Source organism: Eimeria acervulina, genomic scaffold, assembly GCF_000499425.1.
Source record: "Eimeria acervulina Houghton genomic scaffold, Eah_scaff239, whole genome shotgun sequence".
Taxonomy (NCBI): domain Eukaryota; phylum Apicomplexa; class Conoidasida; order Eucoccidiorida; family Eimeriidae; genus Eimeria; species Eimeria acervulina.
This window is the reverse complement of record NW_013548389.1, coordinates 18755-45379: the sequence shown is the minus strand read 5'-3', so window position 1 is coordinate 45379 and position 26625 is coordinate 18755. Positions and strand designations below refer to the sequence as shown.

The 26625-nt window shown below is 50.7% G+C and overlaps 5 protein-coding genes across 5 annotated transcripts; 1 reads left to right on the top strand and 4 right to left on the bottom strand.

Moving 5' to 3' along the window:
• Positions 1-1013: 1013 nt before the first annotated feature.
• On the bottom strand, positions 1014-3236 carry EAH_00027700 (hypothetical protein, conserved; the record flags this gene model as incomplete). The annotated part of the gene is made up of 1 exon (XM_013392723.1): positions 1014-3236. One exon carries the CDS (start codon positions 3234-3236, stop codon positions 1014-1016), a length of 2223 nt encoding a protein of 740 aa, XP_013248177.1.
• A 1914-nt stretch (positions 3237-5150) lies between these two features.
• EAH_00027690 (hypothetical protein) lies at positions 5151-6520 on the bottom strand (the record flags this gene model as incomplete). The annotated part of the gene is made up of 2 exons (XM_013392722.1): positions 5151-5213; positions 5450-6520. 2 exons carry the CDS (start codon positions 6518-6520, stop codon positions 5151-5153), a joined length of 1134 nt encoding a protein of 377 aa, XP_013248176.1.
• Positions 6521-7009: 489 nt separating this feature from the next.
• On the bottom strand, positions 7010-8215 carry EAH_00027680 (hypothetical protein, conserved; the record flags this gene model as incomplete). Its single annotated transcript, XM_013392721.1, has 3 exons — positions 7010-7093; positions 7544-7754; positions 8055-8215. 3 exons carry the CDS (start codon positions 8213-8215, stop codon positions 7010-7012), a joined length of 456 nt encoding a protein of 151 aa, XP_013248175.1.
• Positions 8216-14108: 5893 nt separating this feature from the next.
• On the top strand, positions 14109-15635 carry EAH_00027670 (dynein intermediate chain, putative; the record flags this gene model as incomplete). The annotated part of the gene is made up of 1 exon (XM_013392720.1): positions 14109-15635. The coding sequence occupies one exon, from the start codon at positions 14109-14111 to the stop codon at positions 15633-15635; it is 1527 nt and encodes a 508-aa protein (XP_013248174.1).
• A 5205-nt stretch (positions 15636-20840) lies between these two features.
• Positions 20841-21044, bottom strand: EAH_00027660 (hypothetical protein; the record flags this gene model as incomplete). Its single annotated transcript, XM_013392719.1, has 1 exon — positions 20841-21044. One exon carries the CDS (start codon positions 21042-21044, stop codon positions 20841-20843), a length of 204 nt encoding a protein of 67 aa, XP_013248173.1.
• Between the last annotated feature and the right edge of the window lie 5581 nt (positions 21045-26625).

Genomic DNA, 26625 nt, shown 5'->3' with positions numbered 1-26625 from the left:
TTGTAGACAGGGGCTTCTCTGGGTTGGTGCGCTGCGTCGAGGCTCTTTGAAGTTTTTGGTAGATATCTAATTCTGTTGTACTTATTTTCAGAACTAAGTACAACGACATTTAGGTAGGCAAAGCAGTTTGCTCGAACTAGAAAGATACCGCTACTACTACTACTACGGCATTCTCCCGCTGGTTGCGTTGTTGATCCATGTATGCTATGCTTGAGCTGCCCGCCAGTTGACTTGTTGACAAAAGGTGTATTTAGAACACTTTGTCGTTATGTCAGGCACCACGCATGCATGCATGCTAGGAGGCAGGCCGGAGCCTTGGGGCTCTCACCGAAGCCGCTCAACAAAGCTCAGGTAGCAGCAGACGGGCGCCCCTGCCGGTTCCTTTCTAACCAGAGAGAGTGTATGCATGCTATATAGAAGCACTGGATCTCGTGAGGTTCGCGCAAAGGTGACAGAGAGCAGACATATCCAAGAAGTTTCCTCTGCACCTGCAAGCAGTTTCTGAGGAGCCTGCTTAGGTTGATGCAGCTGAGGCCGCTTCGATGCTCCCCTTGCTCGGGTAGGAGCTGCAGTGCACGCACACCGCGCATTGCCCTGTGCTGAATGAAAGCGCCTTTGCTACAGATGCTTCTGGTATTTTCTCTCCCCGCTTTACGAATCGCTTCGCCTCTCTTGCTGTCCCCGCTTGGGGGCCCCACATGGCTGTGGGGGGCCCTCAACACGGTCTGCATGCCTAGCCAAGTGCAATAAAAGATAAGGGGCCCTCACTTGTTTACTGCTGCACAGCACCAGCAGCAAACTCTAGTGGGCTAATGCCCGATACTGGAGGAAATCGAGGAAACGTCATTCCCCCTCGGGCCCTTTGCTAGAAAGGGGGCCATATTGAATGCGGCAGCCAAACCTCAACCGAGTAGTTTGGCTCGTGCCCCGCCTCTTGCTGCTTGCTGCTGCTGCTGTTGCAGCTGCTTATGCTGCAGTTGCTTCTGTGGCTACTGCTGCTGCATTTCCCCCGGCTACAGCTGCAGTTCGTGCAGCTGCAGCGGTTGGTCGTGCGGCTGCTCTTCCAGGTCGTGCGGCTGCTGGTGCAGGTCGTGCGGCTGCTGCTGCAGTTCTTGCTGCTGCTGCTGTTGCTGCAGGTCGTGCGGCTGCTGCTGCTGTTCTTGCTGCTGCTGCTGCTGCAGGTCGTGCGGCTGCTGCTCCAGGTCGTGCGGCTGCTGCTCCAGGTCGTGCTGCTGCTGCTGCAAGTCTTGCGGCTGCTGCTGCTGTTCTTGCTGCTGCTGTTCCAGTTCCTGCTGCTGCTGCTGCATTTCTTGCTGCTGCTGCTGCTGCAGGTCGTGCGGCAGCTGCTGCAGGTCGTGCGGCTGCTGCTCCTGGTCGTGCTGCTGCTGCTGCACGTCCTGCGGCTGCTGCTCCAGGTCGTGCGGCTGCTGCTCCAAATCGTGCTGCTGCTGCTGCAGGTCTTGCTGCTGCTGTTCCAGTTCCTGCGGCTGCTCTTGCAGTTCCTGCTGCTGCTGCAGTTCTTGCTGCTGCTGCTGCAGTTCTTGCTGCTGCTGCTGCAGTTCTTGCTGCTGCTGCTGCAGTTCGTGCGGCTGCTCTTGCAGTTCTTGCTGGTGCTGCTGCAGTTCTTGCTGCTGGTCTTGCAGTTCCTGCTGCTGCAGATCCTGCAGCAGATGTTGGGTTTGCTCCTCCGGAACTTTAGCGAGCATTGCTTCAACGAAAGGAGCGAATCTGTCTGCGAATATGCCGAGCATGCGGTGGAGTGTCTTGCTACGGACGTGGAGTTCAATTAAGCTGTATTTGATGGGTCCCGGTGTGAATGGGTTTTGCACTGCGTCCTTCAATTCTTCGAGTGCCTCCAGCTCTTCAATAGCAAAATCGATGCATTCGCGTGCTTTGCTTAGTTCGTCCTCCAGCTTCTGCTGCTCTTCCTGCTTCAACTGATACTTCACCCTCTCGGCTGCTGATTCGTAGAGGCGGATATTGTCTATTTCATCCTGCAACTCTAGCAAGAGCGCTTCTTCAGGATTTGTTAGAGATGCGAGCAGCTCTGTGCCCTTGGCTGAGCAATCGCGCGCTCGTTCTACTGCTGTTTGAACCCTTTCTGCTGCTGCTGCACAGGCCTGCAGCATTGCAGCCATCTCCGCTAGTGTTTCTACCCGGTGGTTTTTGAGCTTGGCCAAATCATCTCGTGCCTGTTGCAACTCCGTTGAGTAGTGCACAGCAACAGCAGAGCAGTGCAGCAGCTGCAACTCTACGTTTTTCTCTCTGCTACCATCTTCTTTGGAAACAGCCAAAGATGCCTCATATGCACTGGTTACAAACGTTTCAGTACGTATTACCTCCATATGCTTGTTTCCTGCAACTTGCGAGACGCTGCCTTCTATTGCGCGTGTTAGTTGAGACAGTTGCGCGTCGCTGTCGAGCTGCAGCAGCCTCGCCACATCCTCAGGCTGAGGCGGCCGATCCTGCAGCTGTTGCTTCAGCATCTGCGGGTCAATACCAACGAGAAAGTGTACATTCGACATGATCGCGCTGGCGCGCCTCTGCAGCATTAACACGTCGCGCAGCGTACTCGAGCCGCCCAGAAAGCGTTCAAGGCGTTCTGTTGCCTCCATCATACTGTGGAGGCTGTCTATGTCGTAATGCTTAGCTATTAGATGCGCTTTGGTTAGAACGGCTGCTGCTGTGGGGGCCTCTTTTATTGGACCCTTTAAGCCGCCTGTTGGCGGATGCGCCTCCTCTTCGACAGACCCTTGCTTACCTACAGATGCACCGCGGAAAAACATGGCTGCTCCAAGCCCCAAGACAGCTAGCAACACCACCAGGCGTGTCACATGCCGCGTGCGCAGGGATGCCTCTACGGGCGCCCCATGCGCTTGCACCTGTGTGTTGTTGTTGCTACTATTCAGCACCGGCTCCTCCAAGAGGTGAGAGGGAGACCACATACTTCTGTACTGTGAAGCCTGTTCAGTTGACTTGCCTCCCTGATGCTCTTCTCCAACCTCTGAATCCAAAATGGTGCCCTGAGTCCCTTCCGCCAAATCGCTGTCTGCCCAACTTGTCGCAGAGAGCCCGTGCAAGCTAATATCCGTTGCCGTTGCTGGATCCCCTATTCCTGTTGCTGGTGCTGCTGCTGGTGCTACTGCTGGTGTAGCAATAGGTGCACCGAAGGCAAGCAGAAGCAACAGCAGCAGCAGGTGCTGCTGTTTGTGGAGAGGTCGCCCGAGCGGATTCATCGTGCAACGTACTGTGCCATACAGTGCAGCAAGGGGCCGAAGAAGGGAAATGGGGCGCCGAAAAGTATGGCGTGAAGGTGATTGAGAAGAGCGGACGCCCTCAGAAAAATATCTTCTAAGGGAGAAGACAATGCCGAGCGCTGCAACTCAACTCATGGCCTTGGAGTTGTTGCGAGCAGAACATCAACCGATAGCCGCGCGGGCAGCTCTGATAAACGCCATACTGCGAGAGGTTTGCGTTGCTGTAACAAGAAAAAAACAATTTCAAATATAGAGACTCTTCAACAGAAAAAAATGTAGCACGAGAAGAGGTCTCGTTTGTTCAAATGCTCGCCGTCCTCGCCCTGCGCGGGCCCCGCCGCCACAAGCCCGCAGTGGAGTTATTGCAGAGTAAATTCCGCTGCTTTCTCGCCCCAAGTTAATAATCAAAACAATTATAATCCTTTAATTGACTTCGATTTCATAACAAACTCAATGCATACACCCCGGGAAACTACCTGCGTCGGTGACGCTGGTCCCCCATTTGGCGTCATGTACGGAGGAGGTGGTGCAGAGGCTGTCATAGGGGGTTCATAGCAGCCTTTTGCAGGTTTCCTGTCAATGCATTGCTCTTATTTGTTAATGGTCAACTTAATAACAATTTAAACTGTTCATTTTCTACCCTCTCAAGGGCCAGGACGCAGCGGACGCCAGGCTGTGCGGACGCGAGAGGATCGGCTCGTCTGGCCTGCGTGTGCTAGGCGTGCAAATGTGGCAGTTTACCTTTCTACCATAGCATGACATGCAAATAATAAAGAGTTATGAGTAATATAAGGGCTGTTTATCAAAGAAATGCGGACCAAATATTCGCTATGTGGCCGCCTGGTTGGACAGGTGCGCAAACTATCGATTTCCCCTCGCCGCTGTTGATGATTTTGCTGATATTTTCCTCTCCATTAGGTCCATACTTCTAGTTGTCTCTCGGCAGTTTTTCTAAATGTCCTATATGTATGCGCCATTTAACCCCCAGAAACAACTCCCTGCGGCACGCCCGGGTGGCCCCACATGTTCATTGTGCTCAATGCTGTTTGTCTCTTTTGCCGTTTTGCCCAGTCTTTTCCTTCTCTTTTATTGTTTTTTGTCAGTACTAGCGGGCCCCCTTTCTTCCTGGTAGTTAAACGGTTTTCGCGGGCAACGGCTGACGGCTGTTGCTAAAGCCTGCAGTACGGACGAGAGGTCTCGCCTATGCGCTTTGTTCACCCCTCTAACGAATTCAACTTGGTTGCTTTAGCAAATAACGCAGCATTCCGTCTTACTTATCTTTTGTCTCGTTCATCTCAATGTACAGTTGCATATGTTCCGCCTTCTGGAAGACGCCACTTGATTGACTCATTGATTATCTGGCATTTTTACGCCTTGCTGTCGCCTAACGCAGTGTGAGCTGCAAGAGGCACAGGAAAAGCGTGTGCCCCTCAGTTTTCTTTAAATTATAGCACCTCTGTAAGTACCTCACTGGCACAACGCAATCCACCGTAACACCAAGCCGCTGCGCCTGTTGTGAGCCGCTGCGCCGCTCTCTACAGGTTCGTGAGTGTACAACGCAGCAGGCTACCCGTCAGTACTCCTGGCCGATGGCCCTCTTGCAAATGCATGAAGCAGAGTGCAAGAGTTTTGTATGGGGAGCGAGCCGCTCAGGGCAATAGCCGCTAGGTAGCAAAGCATTTTGTATTTTTAGGAGGAGCATCTGCAGTCTGTCTCGACGTAGTGAAACATCTGCATTATTTTCGCCAAAAGGCATTCAAATACTTCGGATCGCCGAGGAATTAGCTTCAAAGGATCTCCTTGCTGGGGGCAGAAATAGACAGATGTGATGTGGTTTATGGTGTAACAACGGAGCACATCAGCAAGCGCTGTGAGCCCCAGCCCAACTTCTCTTCAGTCAAGGGTGGGGATCTCTTCAGCTTCTTCCACCGCTTCCGCAGCAGTATCAGACTTTGCCTGCGCACACCCGTCGAAAGAACAGCAGTTGGGAGAGTGGCAATAGATCCATGGGGACCCCCACAGGAGGCAGCAGCAGTTGTGGGAACAACTCCTTGTGGGGCCCCAAGGAAACGCCTCACACACCAGACCCCGGTGCTCATATGATGTCTGCTGCGTTGTTGCAGAACAACTACCCTATTTTAAAGGCATCAGAAACGAACCTTAGTACAGCACAGCTTTCTTAAGCAACCCACCTGGTTTGACGCTTGTAGCAATATCGCTGCCCGTACGTCCAGCTGCTTCAGTTCAGCCTGCGGGAGCAGTAGAGGAGCACTTGGCATTTGAAGGAAAGTAGACAGCAGCACCTCAGCGCACATGAAGGCTCCTGTAACCGCATTCGTGCAATCTCCATTGTTGTGCTGACCGTAACAAAGCCACGAGCGCATACGGCAAACTTGAGCGATTCTGCGTGCCATTCTGCCTGCCTGGAGAGCTGTCATTATAGAGGTGAGGGAAACGGCGGGCTGAGAAGAAACGCGCAGATGGGTGGCCGCGGCCAGGCTCTCCGTTGCCTCCTTGACACGCTCTTCGCTGGCCTCGAGCACTTTGCTTAGAGACTGAACTTCAGCTTGTAGTTGCTGCTGCCGCTCTTCCTCCACTGCTCGCTGCCGCAGGACATCTTCTAACGCAGGGAACTGAGCACAGATCGCAAATAGCCTTCGCGACCAACGTGCAGTTTTTATTCTGTCCACTACAGGGCTGCTTCCTGTCTTGGCTGCAATGTGCCCCTTATTGCTGTCCATCCACTGCCTGTGCAGCCTCTGAAAGGCTTCCATGTCTGAGCGTCTGGGACTTTGGGTCTGGGATGGGGTGCACGTGCAGCTGACGAGGTCAGGAAAGGCGTCGCGAACTTCGTCTCCTTTGCTCTTTAGCTTTGCAATGGCGCGCCTGCCCTCCTCTGCTAGGCCGAGCAGAACCGCCCTTAGCTTTCTGATGTGGCACTGCAGGTCTGTTTGCTTGGACTTGAAGGCGCGCTGTTGTTGTCTCCAGCGAACACCAGGACAGATACTCTGACCTCCGCTGTCCCGCATAGCGGCGATACCCCAAAGTCGCTCCTCCGCTTGCAACAACTGCCCGTCTTCGATCTGCATGGATCCAACCAGGCGCGCAGCCCCTAAGACCCCTGCTTGTGACAGATACTCAGCGGCATTCGCAATGGCATTCTCTAAAGCGCTGAAGCGGTTGCGGATGCAGGGGCACGCGCTGACCTCAGAGGGTACTGCTGTCGCAGTTTCGCTGCCGGCTGCGATTCCACTTAGATCCATTGTCTCTCTACCTTCCTGAGGGGACAAGAGTTTGAATTAGAGAGTCGAGTCCTCAGAAAAACCCAAGTGCTTCCTTTTGGTTGCCCAGTGTAGAAACCACTCATGGTTTGCGTTGCCTCATGTGCTGTTATAGCTGCTCCTCGGCCATACAGATCCCCTTCTGTAGTTACGCCCTTGCTTCTCACAAGTGGATAAGCTGCGTCGGTTGTTGCCGAAGCGGTGGATCCAAAAGGGTAGGACGGCGCGGTGAAGGATAGGCGGTATTTCTTTGCCAACTGCGCTGCCGATATTTCACATGCATGGAGCACCCCGACACATGCACGCGCTTCTGAAGTCCAAGTGTTGCAATTATGTAAAATCTACTTCAACTTCCGTTGGTTATTGTGAAATGCCTTTTCAGCCTACAACACTTGCTGCAATCTGTGGGGAGGATGCACCGACAAGTAATCTTCAGACGGTGCGGATCTTAAACTGTTGAGGGCTCCTGAACTAAGCAGTTATCTCCCAAGCAGGGGTAGGACTGACTTTGTGCAGGAGCGCGTAGATCACCAGGCTATGTTGCCGCCCTGGAGCCTGCGACCCACCGAGGGCAGCAGAACACCAGAAAGCCAAGCGTTACTCATCTGAGCCCAGGAAATATTTCTATTGCTAGCCTGAATAACCTGCCGGCGGGATGCAGTCGCTAGAATGACACCCTTTAGAATGGTAGCTGGATACTTCTACATTAATAGTGTACACCATGCTGCATGGAGGAGCTTAGGCTCTTTCGACTTAGTTGCAGGCTTTTCTAGCTGAAGGTTTTGTGCGTTAGCAAGGCCAGTCTAACCCTAAGGATCTTCAATGCGCAGAGTGAGTCCGGAACTTGGATCTTGGCGAGGGAGGTTTCTGAGCGAGCGCAGGGCTTACAAGCCCATACATTCAGCTTGGAGCATGGCAGCCAGCTCACTCATGCACTGCAGCACAGCAGTGTGTGCCACTTTGTTGTGGGGTGCGTGTGTGGGCAAGGAATTTTCGCAAGCTAACGGATGGGAAGGGATCGTGCTGTAGTTCACGTATCGCTTCGCTTGCATCTTCGATATCGCCGTAGTCAAGGGCAGGCATCTGACACCCTAAAAGGCTCAGCAAGCGGAAGCATATGCCCATGAATAGGCGCACGTCGCTATCCTGCTGCCTTCCATCTTCTGTCCAACTGCTGAACGCCCACGGGCCGAAGTCGGGGAAATCCCTGAATTCGCTCAAGTGGGCAGCAAAGCACTGTGCCACAATCTTCGGATTCGCAACCTTTCCAAATGTCATGGGAGTGGAGTTGCGCTTCTTTGAAGGAACTAAACAGAGGCGACATAGGCGACGCTCGATAAAAGCCATATGTTGAATCTTGCATCATGGACTGGTTATCTTGGCTACAAGTCTTCTGTAACTGCTAAGACTTTGTTGTCACTGCCTTATCGAGCAACCGAACACTCAGTTGCTCCATCCTAAAGAGACGTAAGCTAACTCCTTGATTCACGGAGATGAGCATGTAGCATGTGCTCACCTTCTAATATTCGTGTTCCGATTTGTATCCAAGGCAGTGGCAAGCATCGTAGCTTCCCACATAAGCCATGCGCTGTCGCACTCCTCCCCCGTATTTTTACTTTCGTGTAGCTGTGCATGGAGCTCGCCCTCTCTAGCAAAGCTGCGGGCACTTCCACTCATTTTCCCAGGTCCGAGGTGAAGTTGTTTATGCCCTAAATGCACATATCAAAAACGCCCAAGGGGGAAAATGATGTTTCGTGTTGCATACTGAGCGAAAAATATCATCTGGTCTCTGGATGCGCATTTAACTGAAAAGCACGCTCTCGTGTGCATATATTCCATACGATCCTATTCGCCTGTTTTTGTTGGGAGGGCAGAGCTTGAAAGGCGTGTTTGCCCTGGCAACTGCTCTCCAGCAGGCAAATCTTGCCCGCAAACTGGCAACGAAAAATGCCGAATGGTTATCATTCATGCAGCAATTCAATTTAAACGGTTTGGGGCAACGTTGAAAGCATGCTACCCCACCAAAGCATTCAATTCTAATTGCGCCCTAGCTAGTGTTACCAGCGCCTGTATGGACGAGAAAATAATACTATTTGAATAGTTCGACGGTGTCATTACCTATCAATAACTTAGTGTAGTTTCCTACTTACTATACGCAAATGCATCATATCATACTTTGAATTACAGAATGTGATAAGAATAGCGTGATAGTTTGAGGAACAACTTCTCAGCTATTCGCTTTTCTCCCACTCCATTAAAGTTCGTTTTCTCTGTTCCCTCGAGCCCCGTCAGCATATCGTACAATCTATCCTCCAGGTTCTTCAGGAATTTCTTCTCGTTTTTGCAGAACGCGACGAGAGCGAACGGGAAGATGGAGTAACCCCCGCAGCATATACGTGCGTTTCTGGCAGCACTACAGTTTCCGCGGTGTGTATTTTTTGTAGAGGCCATCAGAGTTAAGACGGGCGGGTTCTTAATCATGTCCAGCCGCAAGCCTGCGGAAGTACATGAGTGGGTCAGCAGGGTCTCCAGTTAACGGATCAGCTTCAGCTCGATAGGATTTACATATAATAAACTTGGGGTTGGAGGTTGGTGAGGGGGGTTGGGGGAAGGGGAAGGGGAGAAGAGGGGGGATGGGGAATATTTCTTTTGACCAGATCCACTTATTAGCTCATGAGATCTTTCAGCGTTAGACAGGGCAACAAGAGGCTGCTTCGGTGGGGTTGCTGCTGAATCCACTGCACTGCAGCTGGGAATGAAACAATCTGGTTAAAAATTAACCAAAAACCCAACAAAATAGGCGAAAAACTATATTTGCGGCTCCACTAGCGGGGTGCATGCATACTCTCTGGGTTTGATGAGAGCCCCAGGGTCACTCGCAGTTGAGTTCTGCTTCCAGTCGCAGGCCTGGTACGCGTTCAGCGTCAAACGTGTTTCAGTGAGCTTTAAGAGTTGCTATGCTAGCTTGTATACAAAGCTTACTTCTTTATGAGCCAAAAGGCTGCTATCCGATGCACGCGTAGCACATCAGGTTAGCTAGCCGTACCCAAGGCGAAGACAGTAAAGGAATCGCTGCAGTCAGCCTCAGCCCTCCCCCAGGCCTCCACAAGTTAGAGTTAGTGATGCACACTACCACAAATCGTTTACTGTGCATCGATTGTTGTTCATTTGCGTGGCAGGCTACTGCAACTGCGACCTAGCCATTTTGCCACGACGGCATACCTGCGGAGAAGCCGCAGGTGTGTTCCCTCCGGCACATTTTGCATTTCGGTATTGTTCCTCACTATCCAAGTGCACTATCTAGATCGTCTTCCACTAATGCCTAGTCTGAATCCAAAGTACTGTCTGCATTCAGTCCGGCACACTGCAATCCACTGGCTGTACCAATCTCGTGCAGTCCTGCCATCTTGTCCACTCATCACACACCAGCTCTCAAGTGGAAAGTCTAAAGATAAATAGCGTTGCAACTGCGGGATCTGGTGCGAGGCGTTGATTTGTTGCAATCCCACAACTCACCTCAGGCATGGCCTTGTAGTGTTCAGAAAATGAGGGAGGCGGCGTTTTCGCAAATGATGCGGGGGCGAGTTGATGTGAAGAAGCTTAAATTTTCGTCAACCGAGCTCAGGTCTCTAGCCCTACAGACCCACTGTGAGCAGCTTGCATGTAACAGTGGTCTCAAATGAGAGACATACGAGACGCCGGAGAGCCGATTCACTTATCCCAATGTTTTACGTATAGTAGGCTTAGGAACACGCGCAGAAGAGTGTTCTGTCAGGGCTGTTTCTTGCGCTGTTCCATATGTTCACTGTTCAGTTTCCGTTGAGGAGGTTCAGGCTCTCTACAGCGGTAACAACTCTAGCGCAGTACACAGCACAACCAGCACAACCACGTGGATGCCCAGCACATCTCAATGCGCCAAAACCAATAGTCTGTACTCTTTACAAGCGGCTCAGTTCGATGGTGTAGTCTTTTATGTAGGTTTCCGGTTGCAAGCTGGTGAGCGAAAGCCGCTCGAAGGGGGGCTGAGCGCAGTCAGCCTCCTAGGACTATTCAACCTCTCCAACGCTTGCAGTTTTGTCTTCGCCGATAGATTCGTTCGCCTCTTTTGGCAACACAGGACACAAGACAGGGGCATCGAAATAGGATTTGAGGAGTTCGTTCGCCTGCTGAGTATCTGGACTCGCGGTGAGAAACACGTTTCCGTTGCTGTCACGGGCATTATGTCAAACTTGCAGGCTTCAGGATGCAGCGTGGCAGTAAATATTGCAAAAGGGGCATCCAAAGAGGGACTATGAGCCCTTTCTCTGATCCGCATCAGACTGGGAAAGTGACTCTTCTGACGGCCTGACTTCATCATGGTGTGTCACTCTTTGCAGGAACGCCTCATCAGCGGCTAACGCGTAAGGGCATCGCTCCCTTCGAAAGCCAAAAAAGCCCGAAGGCCAAAATTCTTTTTGGGTGGAGTCTTGCACTGCTTTTCAGTATAGTCGAGTTCACGTCACGGTTCTCTGGCTGAAAGTTTGTTGGATCTAACGTCCTACAGCTTGTTCACCGAGCTGCCTCCTTCGGTTTTTTGCTGCAGTTCTGTTTCACATATATGACAGAGGAAATAAGGGGTCAGTTGTCTCAGAAACACTCCCTATTTTAGCGAAGCATGCAACCACCCCTTGAAAGACAGCGCAATACCGAAATACGGCGTCCCGATGCAGCTCATGTGGGTGTTTCTCCTGCAGCTACATTGTAAAAGAAGACATTGTCGATATTATGCGCTCACTTTTTATGTGTTTCCTAAAGTCCGGTGTTGCATCGTATGATTGGAATTCCGAAGAATTCAAAGCAAAGTAAGGCAATGTCATTTCTGCATATCCCTATTATAAAGTGTCCTGCCGGCGCCAACTAAGTAGCCCTGATACGGATGCAATGGCCGAACGGCGTCACCATCTGGCTACTGCAGGGTCATTCTTGAGAGACACTCCGAAGATGCAGTGAAAGAGTAAGACAGTCCACATTTCCTTCAGTTGTAGCAGGCAGGCTCACACAGAGCGGGGGAGACACTGCCATGTGTTTGGCATAGTACGGTCGTGTCAGCCACAGTCCTCCTTGTGCATGCCTGTCTTGCGAGGCCTTTCAGAATGGCCCAAGAAATTCTTTCGGAATGGGCGGATGCAGCAATAAGGTAGTTCTTCGCAGGAGGCTCCGGCACCACGAGCCATAAACAGCCTTAACTGATTGCCAAGGCTTGTCAGCAATATCCTTGTTGAGCACAGCCATGCTTGAGGTTCGACACTCAGTGGACATGCATCCACTGAAATGTTTCAAACGGCGAACCATCAATAGTGTGTGACGGTGCGTTTTGCAGACGCTTTCACACGGCGGATTCTAACAAGTTGCTCTGGTTCAGCGGTGAGCAAGAGCTTCAAAACTAGTGGCAAATGCGATAGGCATTGTAGGCATTGTCTATTGTGGCGAATATCCTTCTTCGCAATAAATCCTAACAGCTAGGCAACGACTGTACGAGGATCGGGGCGAAGTCTCCGGCATACCCTCTGGGCTTTGGTGTCGACTGGCAACACGAGTGTCTGCCGTGGGAACCTGCAGAATTCCTACAGTGGATCATCCACGTCCCAGGAGTTGCAGAAAGTCTCTGCGTCCCTACTGATGTATGGACTTGGCTATTTCAAGAATAAACCAAGCGTTGTCAAGCCTTCTTCTGCGCGGAGGGAGAGAATTCCCCCGAAGGAGCAGCTGGCTTCGCTTTTCCTACTCGGTCTTATTCAACAAACTTTCATGATTACCCCAAATTTGTTTTGTTCACGCTCTTGTTTTAAAGCAGGCACAATGGAGGTTCCTCTTGGGGCCTTGTTTCGGAGGTGTTGCGTTAGTTGTCCCACCACAGCGTTCCATCTCTTCATGGCTACGCAAGTTTCAAATATTTTGCTTCACTGTTCTCGCAAAGCCTTTAGTGGCTTGTACCCAGGAAACTGCTAGAGCAGATAAGTAAAATGTTCGCTGCATGTTGAGCACTAGGCGGCTTGACATTATGGCTCAGGAAAGTCTCTGAAAGGTTCCAAGCCTTGTTAACCGATTCACATCTCACCCTGGTCCCATCCAAGAATTGGTAACGCACCTCGGCTGTTGGTCCTCAACAGACCAAAATCCACTGTGGTAAATGGTGACAGCCTAGAACGATAATATAAGTAGTAGTGCTCATCATGATGCCACCTCTCAGTCACGGACAAATTGAGCTTCGCAGCACAGACTGCCTGCCTGCAGTGTCGAAAACGAAGCAAGGCAGCACCAGAGGGAGCCCTACAGTCAATATCAGCCTGCTCCCGTGCAGCGAGATCCACTCAGGCCTAATGGAAAAGAACGGGGGCGCAACTTCGGACGTGAGCGGAGAAAAATAATCTAGACCGCTACGTAGCGGTAGCCATGATGAACTGGGGCTACGACGAATTCCACAAGCTGCAACGATTAGCAGAAATGCGTTCACAATAAGTGCACAAGGTTGAGTAGGCATGGGAAACCGCCTGATAGTGCATCCTCTGCAATTTCTAAAAGGTTTAAACACCACCCGGTCCAGCACCCCGCGCTCGTCAATCCGGTGCAGAAAATGTCAATCTGTCGAAATCTACTCTAACCCTATGCGACAAAGGACAGTCGTGAAGTTATTCGCTCGTTCACACTGAAGAGTTGCTACTTGCAATTCGCATTTTTCCCCTTCTGTTTCATGTTAAAGGGGGGTCACCTGTGCTCGACGTGCTTATGGGCTAGCATAGGAGAGCTGTGCATTTGGCAGCCTGCTTGAGACTTTTTTACCATCTGATTGATTTTCAGTCGGCAGTTCCCAAGGTTCAACAGCTGAAAGAAACGATATTCAGTCTGCTTTGCCTCTTCCCTTCTTTTGGTGCACGATAACCCTCCGCAGATCTACTGTCGGAGCCTGGAATCCACGCTCGCGACCGTTTCATGTCGTTCCGTCTTATCAGTTGAATGAAAGACTTTCGGGGACTTAAAATAGCTGCATGTTTAACCTGAAAGTAGCTTGCTTGGTTTCGTGCCCGACTCGCAGCGCCCTCCTACAGACCGGCAGTGGGTAACTTTGTGCCCATGCCATGTTGAATTTGCCTCATTTCCTGCACGTGCCTTCCCTATTACGAGAGTTATTGCTAAGCTTTGGCCTTACTTTTGATCCCTTTAATCTTTTGGGTGTACCGATTGTCAAGTCATTTACTAAATTGGAGCGGCAAACCGGTCAAAACGCAGGGAGGCGTTGCATTTACAGCGGCCCGCTGCAGAACCCAAATTCTCACGAGTCTCCAATTTCTGTCATTAACCTCTAGCCAGTATGAATGAATACTACTACACTTACTCTAAACTCCGTCAGGAGTACGGGCGGTACTGCTCCTTCAGTGCCACGGAACCCCGCACACTCGGTGTGATTGAGCCTAATCCTGACCAGATGCAGCAGTTAATTCCTCAGAATCCCCGAAATTTCTGTGGTGACACAATGATAGAGCTATCTGAACACACAGTCAATACGGGAAGTGTCAGCGTGTGCGGAAGGGGGATGAGGCATCTAGAGGGGGGTTGGCCAAAGGAGGTTGACTCAACAGACCCGCAAGAGGTTGCGAAGTGGAAAAAAAGGGCAGAAAGGGACCCAGCTTTCTTGCAAAGCGTCAAGCAGCTAACCGCTGACTGCACTCGCGTACTTCAGCAGAACCTTGTAGTTGATCTATTCCAGGATTACTTCAAGGGGATGGAGATTTCCAGAGGGAATGAGCAACGCTTGTATGCGAAGTCTATAGCGCTCCTCAAGGACCACTCTGGGTGCTGTAAAAGGTCCGTAACGTGCATTGCCTGGCATCCTGAAGGCCCTCAGAAGTTAGCAGTGGGCTACGGCATCATGAAGTTTCAAGGCCAGCCAGAGTCCCTTCCTACCTGTGCATTGCTGTGGGATCCACGCCACCCCAACGAGCCGCTAACAGAACTAGGATCGCCAAGTCCGGCGGTTTCTTTGGCATTCAACGCAAAGATTTCCGATATGCTTGTTGGAGGCTGCTACAGCGGGGTTGTCTGCTTATGGGATTTGCGCAAGGGCACGAAGCCAGTTGAAGTATCGGGCTCGGGCAACAGCCACTATGATCCCGTATACGAGGTCGTATGGACACAAAGCAAGACAAACAGCGAGTTTGTATCAGCTTCCACTGACGGGAGAGTCTTGTGGTGGGACTGCAGGAGCCTAAAAGAACCCGTTGAGGAATGCCGGTTGACTCCACCTCCTCAGCAAAATTCAAGCGCGGCTGCTGGAGTTTCCCAGGGAGCCAGTGGGGTGGACGAGACCGAAACATCCGAACTTGTGGGGGCCAGGTCTCTAGCGTGGTCTTTAGAGGCAGGCCCAACGAAGTTTCTGCTCGGTACTGAACAGGGTACCCTGTTGAGCTTGAAAACAAGGCCCAAAAGGCCCCCAGAGATAAGCCAGTGGTTTGGCTGCGACAGTGGGCAGCATCACGGACCAGTGAGCGCCGTCAGAAGGAACCCCTTCCACAGCAAATACTTCTTGTCGGTAGGTGACTGGACTGCCAAGCTATGGATGGAAGAAGTGCGCACCCCGCTTGTAGTAACTCCCCATCACCCGGCGACTCTCACTGACGGCCAGTGGAGTCCCACACGTCCCGGGTTGTTTATGGTTACACGGAGCGACGGCTTTCTGAGCTTTTGGGACTACTATTACAAGCAGCACGAGGTTGCGTTCCAGCACAAGGTCGGAACTTGTCCGTTGACCCGTCTTTCCGTTCAAGCCCAAGGCGAACTTGTCGCGGTGGGAGACGCTGAAGGGCGAGTGACAGTGCTTGGCCTGTGTGAAGCGTTACATGCATGCGCCGCCAACGAAAAGTTAGTCGTTGGGTCAATGTTTGAGCGCGAAGCAAGGCGCGAGAAAAATATTGAAATAACGAAACGGCAAGCAGAAGGAAAGAGACAGGATGAGAAGCCGCAAGTTCGTCCACAAAGCGCGGCAATTCAGGAAGCAGTTGAATCCGCCCGAGCAGCGTTTTTCAAGGAACTTCAGGAAGAACAATCTCCACCAACAGCCTAGGAAAGGGAACTATTGTTCTACTTGCTACTGGTGAAGGACGGGTAGCTCAGTATCTGCACAACGTGCCCCTAGGTGGGCATCTCTTTGGAGCATGAGCGAACCGCCCAATCCTCAACAGGCAGAATGTAAACATTCCCGACAACTAGATTATTTTTCATGTTTAAAGGATATACATAGCCGAACAAGCTGCTTCTTGTTGCAAGGTGTAGTACTTCCGTGGGAAGTATTGAACTTAAGCGTAGCAGCAACCTGGCCTGGTGGAAGACTCATATATCTGAATACATAGCTGGAAATACTAATATTTAAATGGTACAGATGTGCTCCTGCCTGAAGCATTCATACAAGGCTAAGCATGTAGAAGCGATTGTTGGAGCCGCCTTTGAGAGGCTTGGTCATCATAAGCATTTACAAGCGGCAGGCTAATGAGAGGACACTAACGCAGCAATGCAATAGTCGCAAGCAGAAGCAGCCGAAAAACGCTCCTAGTAAAGGTACTATCGAGCGGAAGAATATACTTTTTGTCGTTTACACATATTGTTACATATAATGCTGCGCCAGACTGGTGGGTGCTGTGCAATTCTCTATGAAATGGACACCATTTGAGAAAGCCGTGTACCGTCCGGCATGTTTTTTGGCAGTTCGATACCTTTTTTTTCACACTAATCCCGTTGGGAATTAATCTTATAGCTAGGTTTCCATTCAATGCAGGCAACCCTCCCAACCTGAAGGTGCTTCCTGGGCTAACGCTCTTTATAATTCCTTTTCCACTATATGAAATTTGAGATTACTGACTGGCAGACAGACTGCACGACCAATACTTGGGCGCACGTCCAAAGGACCCACTAAAAGAAAACAGCTCATACCGCTGTTGAAAGGCTGCGGGACCTGTAGTGTTTTGTTTGCTTCGTGTATCCCATACTGCCAGCAACAAACATACAAAACAAATCATATCTATCGCATATCTCTGACTGACGATGCTTATTTGTACCATTCGAGCTGGTGCTTCGCACTACAAGCAAAGTACAGCCGCTATTCCTCAGCTTGCTGCGTGTGCGGAGCCTCGTTGGAATCTCCTTGGCAGATTTTCTGTAGTTCACGCATTGAGCGATCCACGGGATTAGCGGCAGTGCGGAACTCTTCACTTATTTCCATCAGGATAGCATTAAGACGCTCTGCCTGCCATGCTTCCATGGAGAGCTTATCAGCATCATCCGGCTTCTCCTGCGACACAGTAGGAAGCTAAGGAGGTCATGGCATTGCTCTGTTCTAACCTATCCAAATTTTAAAATGTAGCATAGGAGGAACGAGCATAAAGAGAGAATAATGAATGCAGTCCACCGCATTTGGAGATTGCTCAAGTGCAGAGGGCTTCAAAGCGTCAGCGTATCCCCATACCTGCATCTAGGTGTGCCAAATGCTAAGGCCAAGTTTGTAAGATGCCATGCTTTGAATGAAGTGCACTTACTCCATGCACTTGTTTTCAATTAAGTTCATGCAGAGTCTACCTTAAGTTAATCTTTGTAGGGAATATCCAACCCCTACAATCTAATCTGTTCCGGAGTGCTTTGGTTAACCCACCGGAACTTTCGCCACCCTTTGAGGCAGCTTGAGGATTTTTACTGTGCCTCCTGTCTCGGCTACTGCAAGAACGAAGCTCTTCGAATTGAAGCAGATTCTGGCGCTAGCGGCATCACTGCATACCTGTACAGCAACGATCCCACCGACATCTGCAGATACAGCAGCTGTTAACTTTTGCTGAACGGGTCTTTAGTCCAGCCTCTGGTGAGAAGGCATTCTTTTAATAAGCTAGTGGAGGTCCAATCAGTGTGGGGTGGAATTATAGATTTAAAGTCCCGCTCAGAAGCCAGTGGTCGGGCGGCTCATAACACACTTTTTGAGAGAGGACAGGGAGTCTCCTGTGCTCGCTTAAATCGTGCAAATGCAGCTGCTCGGCACACCGCGGAAACAGCAGGCCGCACACAACACAACATAGCTTTCGCTGTCTGAACTCGACCGAGGCGCATGCCAGAATGATGCTGCGTCTTGGGATGCAGTCCTAATTATCCTACCTAGGCTACGTTCTGAAGCCATACTGTAGGACATGCAAACGTGCAAACTATGCCAGGAGAGCCCGCACGCGATATTGCAAACTACTCCTATGCCAGTCAGAGCGTGTCTAGTTTCTTACCATGCCATTTGTCGTCAACGCGGCGAACTGTGTTGAGCTGTAGGGAGCCCAGGCCACATCGCTTATTGGCTGCAATGCATGATTAACAAGCATATTATAGTCTGTACACCATAGCTGACAATCACTTGTATGGACTGTGACTGTCATCTTTTCATTTTTATTTTGATGAAGCAGGCTGTGGAGGGTTGCTGAGGCAATAGAACGGCCAGCAGCGCCGGACTCCAGAGAGCTCTTGGATGACATACGGTGCCATAATCAAGTGTTACAATGCTTCGCTGAAGTCGATCGTCCCACAGCATGACCCGCCAGTCCGCTGAAGCGGATAGGAAGATGTGCTCGTTGAACGGGCTCCAATGTAGTGTGTTCACAGGCATATCGTGTCCTAAGTGTAGCAAAACAGGGCACTGTGCTGGTGGCGTTCGTTTGCTTCCCCAGTGGGTGAGCATTCAGTGTTTTTAACTGGCTCTTGCAGCCTGAACCTATAGGCTGTTGCACCTTCACTTTGTGTTGTGCAACTGCAACATATGGACATGGCACAGTCCTGCCTTTGTATGCGCCCAGAAACTGTCCGCTATAGTCCTTCGAGCACTTATATGTGACCCCTTCCTCCGTTCCCACTACAAACACTTGTGGCCGAGCTGGGCAAAAATCGAAACAGAGGCCAGTGGCAAGAGGGAGAACAGCTGATGAAGTGTTTGGTGATACGCCGCCTCCAAGTGTTCCGGTATCGCGTTTTAATGTCAGCAACTGCACACAAGCGTTCATTTGCGCTCGTAGTCTGCCTAATCAGGGAACAGATTCCCCCCTCAGTTCCTAGAAGCTGAATTAAAAAGACTGGTAAATAAGAGGGATGTTCGTAAATTTTGCTGAGCTAACATTACGTGTTAGGACTTCTTACGACTTCAGATTCAAGCTTGCTTTTCAGTAAAGTCCAACGCATGATGCGGCCATCTGCTGACACTGAAAAGAAAGAGAGTTGGTTTGTACCAGCATCAACCTCCCAGCACACTGAGCAAAAACAAGCGAAGAAGTCGGTGGGAATGGCAGCGTAAGTAACTTTCGCAATCCAGTACCTGAAACGTATTCGCCTATGGTATCCTAAAGAAGTGCAAGAGTAAAATAAGCATACCGTCCCAAACAGGATCAGTGTGTTTTCCTGTTTTCACTGTAGAGTAGTGCCATGGCCGCTTGCTAGATGATGTTGCGTCAAGAACAGCCACATTGCCATCGTACAGCCCTACGCATAATAGTGACGGTTGCAGTGGGTGCCAGTCGAGGCTGCATACTTTCTGCGTCGCACCGTATTGCAAAATACAACCAGCTGCTTAGCGGTACACAGGGCTTCCACTCCCAACATCTCCCACGGGAAAACTGTAACGCACAGTGGTTGAAGTTGAGGAAGCTCAGACAATATTATTGAGGGAGCAACTCCGCAACCAAAAGTGCTGACTGAATCAAGCTTCCAAAAGTACTCTGGATGTGACGTATTCTTCAGAGAGAAGCAACAGACATAGCCGCAGCCTTGCTTGACGTATTCGTAGTTCCCTATGCATGAATAATGCCAAATGCTTGGGTTTTCGGTTCACTGATGTGCGCTAGTTATATTTTGCAAAAACAACCAAGGCAGGAGGCATCTAAAAAGTACTTATTGCTCAACAGCCAAGTAAATAGTGGCCTTTACACTATGTCTGAGCAGCAACACAGTGAGTAGACCGCCCAGACAAGTTGATGGCTATGCCTTTGTACAATACGTCACTCACCAAAGCCCACAGCCAGAAGATCGTGATAGTGTGGGTTCCAGCGAAGGACCATGGCATCCTTTCCTTTTGCTCGCGGGAACCGAAATTCCCAAATTGGACTGATCTTTAGTGGCGTATCAGCAGGTTCTTCTTCTGTAGACTGAAAGAGCCTATAAGCTTCCTGTTGAGCGTTGAAGCTCACAACACGCTCCAAAACCTGTACGTGCATGAGGCTTAGAGCAAGCATGAGATCAGGGGGTTGCTCGGAGGGCCATATTCTTACGGCTTGGTGAATTGTCCAGGGGATTCGGCCAAGTGCCTGTGCAAATATCTGCATTAGAGCCACACCTCTACTGATTTTTTTGTACTAGAGGCGCATCACTAGTACCTTGTAGGCACCGTTGGCGCGCCTGCTATAGAATCACTTTGAGACTAGCGACACTTCTAAAGAGCCAGTGGAGAACAGTGAAGATGAATCACCTTAAGTGACCACCTGAACTTTTCGGTGTTTACAAGGCTTCGAACCGTATCATGCTGGAACAGCTTCAACGAGTGCCTGTCTCCTGGCTATCAACGCAATGAGGGCAGGCACGCACCCACCAAGCGGAGTAATGCCTTCCATGTCTTATAGCAATAATCCAAGTGTCTGAAATCTACGAGTTCGTGACAATATGCGTGCACCTTCGCTTCGTTCTCCTTTCGGCTTTGTGTTTCAGCTTCCTTCGCATACGCGTCCCATATCATCCAGTAATTTGCTGCAAATCTCATAGTGTACGTCCCAGAAGGTTTCGCGATGTAATGTCCTGCTCAGCTTTTTACATTCCTATCAGCTTGAACAACCTAATCCGTGCTATCTCCGGCAGCGAGTTTACGGCAACACTCCACCGCTAGCATGGCTCCGTTTGATAATACGTACCGGTTCCACAGCACAGCCGTTTCGGAGGTGGCAGCGTTGAGCAACTTTGTTCGCTGCAAAATCAGATTAACAGATCAACGTCGCCAGGTCCTTCGCGCGTTCGGCATTCACAAATGAATATACAATCATGTGTACATAGGAGTGAAAATGGTAAAACGTTTACACAGTGGGTCGGCTTTTAATCTGCGTAGCCCTATCCACATTGTTGAACTGGTTGCGCATGACCCTCCCCTCCTCCTCCAGTGTCGCTGCGCGGACACGAAAATGGCATTTGTATTTGTTGGGCATTCACAAACAAAGTAGCCAAGGAGTATGTACTGCACCGTGGCCATGATACTGGTAGCGGCTCATTGTACTGGTTATTATCCACCTCCGTCATCCTCAATTGAAACTTCTACGGCCTCCAGTTCCCGTCGGCGCTCCTCTGCCTCCTCTCGGAGCCGCAGGAGCTCCTCTTGTTCTGCAGCTTCTGGACTATCCTTCAAAAGCAAAGTACTGCAGAGCGCAGACCCAACACAAGAGTCTAGTGGGTTGAAGAACAGAGGGATATGGGCGACGTTCTCCATCTTATAGGCATTTCCTTGTGGTCCCAGCAGTTTCTGGCAACGTCACTGGCTCCTAAGGCGAATCACTACCTTTCAATGGAGAGATGAAAAACGGTCTGCTCAACAGCACCTTCCTTTTTAAACTGATTTTCTTTGAAAGAAAAGCGGGTAATATTCTGTGGCGCGCGGGGATTCTGAGGATACAAGATCTTAGGAGGCATGCGCTGGCGGAGTTCCTCCGGAGTCAACTGAACTTGATCCTTCGGCTTTAACCGTTGGTTTGCCTGCAGTGGAGCTCAAATACGAATTCGAAACATCTAGTGAAGCACAATTTGGCTCTAGCCTTTGGTTTTCTTTTGGAGGATCGCAGGAAAATGGAGAGTCTCTGGTTGTAGTGTCGTTATTGGCACGATCAGGTTTGCATCGTTAAACAGGGATGCGCGCGGAGCAGTGGACCCCTGTCGGGCAGCCAGTGCCAAGGGCACTCTAGCGCGTCCGCCCCTATGGGCTCAAGAATTTTCTACATAAACTATACACGAGCCTTTGAAGCCTGAAGAGTGCCGCTTGTGTGGTGCATTGTTGGGGCCAGGGTACCTGCACTTCATCGCTGTCTTGGGCATCTTCTCCCCTAAAGAAGAGGGCAAGGGAAGAACGCCGGTGGCCAGTCATGCGCTTAGGAAGCGCCGGTGACTTTTCTGACTGGGGTGGCTTTGGCTTGCTCATTGCGGTAAAACTCAGCTTCGTGCACCGCACCCGGGCCAGTGGACCCTGAACAGTTGAGCAAAGCAAGCATTCAGCCATCTGTTGCGTATTCATCTAAATGGTACAATAGGTGGTAAGTTGGTGGGGCATTGAGTGCCTCCCTCTTTTCTATGAAGTTAGCGGAGGCACAAGTGGGTCCAGATTTTCTAGAGACGATAGACCACGAAATCTCACTAGAGCAGCAAGATTGTGCAGTACAAGTAGTTTAATGCCCTCGATGTATAGAATCCAGGTTATCTCTCCATATGCCTAAATTTTATTGGCCTTCTTAAATCCGTTGATCTATATTTTTCGAAGTCGCTGCCTTGCCGCCCCCGGAAGAGACCGCGGGTCACCTGCTGGAGCTTCCAGCCTGGGGAGGCTGATGCTGCAGTCAAAACGACTAAAACACAGGATTACTAGGGGACCAAAACCTTAGTTAAAATGATTATTGAGATCTCATTTGTGCCGTTGGTGCCGGTGTAGCCGCTGAGTTCGTTCGCCGGGAGTACGGAGAGCCCCTGGCCAGCAAATTGTCACCGTATGTAGTGCATGTCTCCGGCCGACGCCAACCAAAAGCCCGCCCTAGCCCCTCACGGTTTTTTCCATATATTACTGGGTTCTATAGAAGTGGAGGTGCCTGGCAAGCAAAATTGCTACATCTCCACACGGCTCCAATTCCGTGGGCTGCTCGACAACAAGGCCGATTTTCACAGGAGATGAACATCCAACAATAGCAAGTACAGGCAGTATACTGCCCTGAGTCAGCTTCAGTCCCCTTTGTATTTGTCTGTCAGAAAAATTTTTTTAGACTTCATGAAGAATTCGCCATTCTCATGTCGCAAATCAGCGCAGCTCACAGTCTTTGCCTAGTCCCCCCCGGCATCGTAATCGTGCCGCTCTTTGGCTGGATGTACACACAAACTGAAACCCAACCCCTAAAACCTGTTCGGTAGGCTTCACAGATCACAGCCTATGGTACTCTCATTTGCATATCGCCAACAGCTAGAAAACGAAACGGCCAGTCAGACCACTAACATCTGTGAAACCAGAACTGAGTCGACTGCAAGGAGCATTGGCACAGCGCGCCGTCGCATTACTCCCAAGTCTTGCCTCGTTGGCACGGCTTGGCAAGCTCCCATTCGACGCTTATAAATGAGTTTACCCTGCAAGGAAGTAGTAGCTGAAAACTCTCCCAAACCGCAACGAAGTCATCTCCATAATGTTCCCCACAGCAGCATAACCATTTAAGTTGTTTGTGGAGCATGATAAAATCCTGCTGTGCTGGTCGGTGCAGTGATCGCTTACGAGTGCCCCTGACCAGGATTTCAAACGCGGTGAGGCGATGGTAGTAAGGTAGACAGAATTGCGAATGCCTCTGGAAAATTCTGGAAGGTTCTGTATGTGCCCTTTCGATAATTGCGGAGGGACGGGGGGAGGGGACACCATTAAACGAGGAGGCATTGCACTACCGTAAAACATTCCACAGGTCTTGTGGCCCAGAGCATCAATTCATGCAACTCCGCCGCAAGCCTTGGTGCCAAGAAAGGCATGGCCGCATACCCCGCCATAACTGCACTTCCGTTGTCCCCATGAAAGCCACACATCGTCAGGGGACGGCATTCTCACGATCCTTGTTGCCTACGTCCAAGCTATTCGTCGATATGGGAAGGCGTTGCATCTATTGTCTCACTTTAGGGCTTCCATAAATGTAGCCCTGTCTACCATCTGGTTGGCAGAGGAGGCGTAACTGCTCCATGAACATGGCCACAAAAACCCACATACCAGCCCCCCCTTCTAAGTGCAAAGTATCGTAATAAGATGCCGCAACGTTGCCAGGGCAGTGCACTAACGTTATGCGGAGCTCGTATTTAGCTGTATACATCGGTAAACGCAGCATGGCTATGATGACAACATGTGGCGTGAAGGTCAGCCTTTCCCTCAATAGAAAAAGAAGCTCTAGCTGTCCAGTCCCACTTTTTCCCCTCACTGCAGATCACTCTTTACGGGGTATGTCTACAAGGTGCAGGTCCTACAATCCGCATGCATATTGGCCGACTAACGGGATTTCTCCAGCTTAGACGAGGAGAGAGAGCTCAATAGCTTCAGTGGAGTCAAAACACTTCAGATAAGTGTCCCCAAGAACAGCTCATGTCTTCAGGAATCCTGAGCACAAATGGCGGGGCCTGCGGCTAGGGCGAAGACGAGACAGCCCGTCCTGAGTTGCAGCTCTGCTTGCTGCAACTGCTGCTCGAGGGCAACAGCGCATGCAAACATCCGCTGTCCCCCCTTTATTGCGTGAGCAAACACCATAGGCAGGCTTTAAACGCAATACGAACTTCACCCTCAGTAGCCAACCTGCTCGCAAGTCCAAGTGCAAACCCCATCTTCAGACAAAGCATGTTACACTCCTCTTCTCATCCAGGTGGCGAACTTGTCACTCGTCCCTAATGGGGCTGTTACACAAAGTACTTACGCGTGATAAAGACAGAAGAACCGCACGTAGAAGCAACGGATACAGCAACTCTCTCGTCGCTCGTGTAACGCTGGCAACCATCTGGTACAGACTAGTGAGGCACAGCCCAGTAGACCAGCAGAGGTCATTGCAAACGTGGAGTGCAAGGACCTGTCTTTCCTTCCACTTCACAATTCAACTATTTCTCAAAGCGTTTGCATTGTTAGCAAGGGAACTCTAGCAGAATCGTTGCAAAGATAAATATTGCTCTCTGCTGTTTTGCTCTGATGAGCACCTCCAGCGTGGTGCTTCTTCTAAGCGCCTAGAAACCCCCGCAAAACAAGTTACGCTAATCGCGCAATTCATGGAACTAGTAGGCGAGTCCATTGCACAGGGCAGCTTGTGGGCCACGCTTGAGGCGTCCTTCCCCGTTGAAGTGTGTGTTCTGCCATGGGCATTACTCCATTTGCAATGTTCCCAAAAGCATTTCTCCAGAGAGCCATAAAATCAATGTTAAGATGAACGGTGTCGCGTAAACCGGGCCCAGGATTTGACTCCTGGTGAACCATGCGGGCAGCCCCATGGTCGGTCCCGTGGTCCAGGCCATCCACACTAACTCCAAAAGGATAGCTATACATAAACACGGCGCCAGAATTTTATATCTAGTAGCCAGGCGAAGGTGTGGCCGTACGAGATTTCTTATTGTATGAGGCCCACGAAGGCCCAATTTGCGCACATTAGCCGAAACCCCAACAAAGAGGAGAGAGAGGCCTCGCAGCCAAAACTACGAGCACTTCAATGTATTCCTCGAGAAAAGCTGCCCATTTCTTCGTCTGGCTTCTTCTTTTCGTGGGGTCTCTGACCCACGCTCCACTTACTGGTGGAAACTACAAACTGGAGGTCACCTGCAAGCTGCCGCCAGCGAAGAAGCTGAAGTGGCGAAGTTCCGGTGCGTCTCTTTTAAATTGGAGGGTATTGACGTCCTTTTCATGTGAAGAAACTTCAGCAGCAAAGTTCCACTGGACAAGCTTGACTACCCTGGAATCTGTTCTGTATCTGCTGCAGTCAGTCTTCGGTTAAGGGAGCATGCGAAGGCTTGAGATGGTTTGCTCAGGGGGTTGTCCCCGGAAATGGGACGCCCGCTGACCAGAAAAGACGACCAGAGCAGGGCAAGAGTAGACGTGTAGTGACTGTCCAGCAGGACTGCCCTCCTGCGTGGCAGGTAAAGTCGATGGAAACTTGATGGCCAGCTTCCACCGTTGATGAACGTACAGTGTTCATCTGTGCCAATTCTAACAAGCCTGCGGAGCCACGTAGGGTTTGCAGAACACTAACAATCACAACAGGTTCGTCGTGTTGCCTGATGAGACCGCAATGGAGGCCCCAGGTGCACGATCTTTCGATACTGAAGTGCGGGGTGGCGCACTCAGTGCGAGGGCTGCACATACTAACAGTTACGGAACTCAGGGAACTGAACGAACGGATGGGCGTTTCAGCAGCACCCGAAGCCGGGCTATGAGCTCCTTTCTTTCCACCAGTACCGCAGTAGCTCTTGGTACGGCAGAACTAGCCATGGCCAGAGGGCCCTGGGCGCTATTCTGCTTCAAAGTAAGGAATGCGCGGCTTTCAAGGGCCTTGCTTATTGTGGCCGTCTTAGTGGACTGCATTGGAGCTTCTTTGGAGGCGACGAACATTATTTCTCCTTCTTTGTTCTGGGGTTTCCGCTCGCCAGCGTTTTTCGGCTTCGTATGCGTGGTGGCCACAGGTATTTCCTGCCGGGGACTGTGGTCAACCAGAAGGGGATATTTTCGTACATGGGCTGGATGGCTTGACTTATTCTTCCTATTAGATATTGCGGCGGATCTAGCCTACCGCGTTGGGGTCGACATGGGATGGTGGACGTATTCACCAGTGGCCTTAGCAATTTTCGCCGTCCTCAGGAATATGCGAGCATGGTCAGTTTTAAGGATCTGCCGGGCATTTCGCTCAACCATAAACAATTTAACTCGCAGTGCCAACGACCTAGCAGCTGTATGCATCTTCGTAGTGGTTTTCTCGCTACTAGTACTCGTTGTGCTGCTGCATTTCTACGGATTCACTTGCTGGTACCGTTGCTATCCGGAGTTGCCTCTACCGCCAGAGGTTCAGGAGAGCGATTCGTGCTCTGCGGAGAGCTTCTTCTGGGATCTTGACGACTCACAGCCTCTCTTCTGCTCTGATTACATCTCTCCCTGTAAAGGCAGCACGCAGTGCCGCAACATCTTTCTCCATTCCATTACTTCTTCCTGCACCGCCCAGGAGCGCAAACGTCTTCAGGACAGGGCATGGCAAGAGCTACATGCGAATGAGCAAGCTGGGTATGGAGCCTTCGGTGTCCAAAGTTTAGGAGCCGCAGCAGTCTCCCTC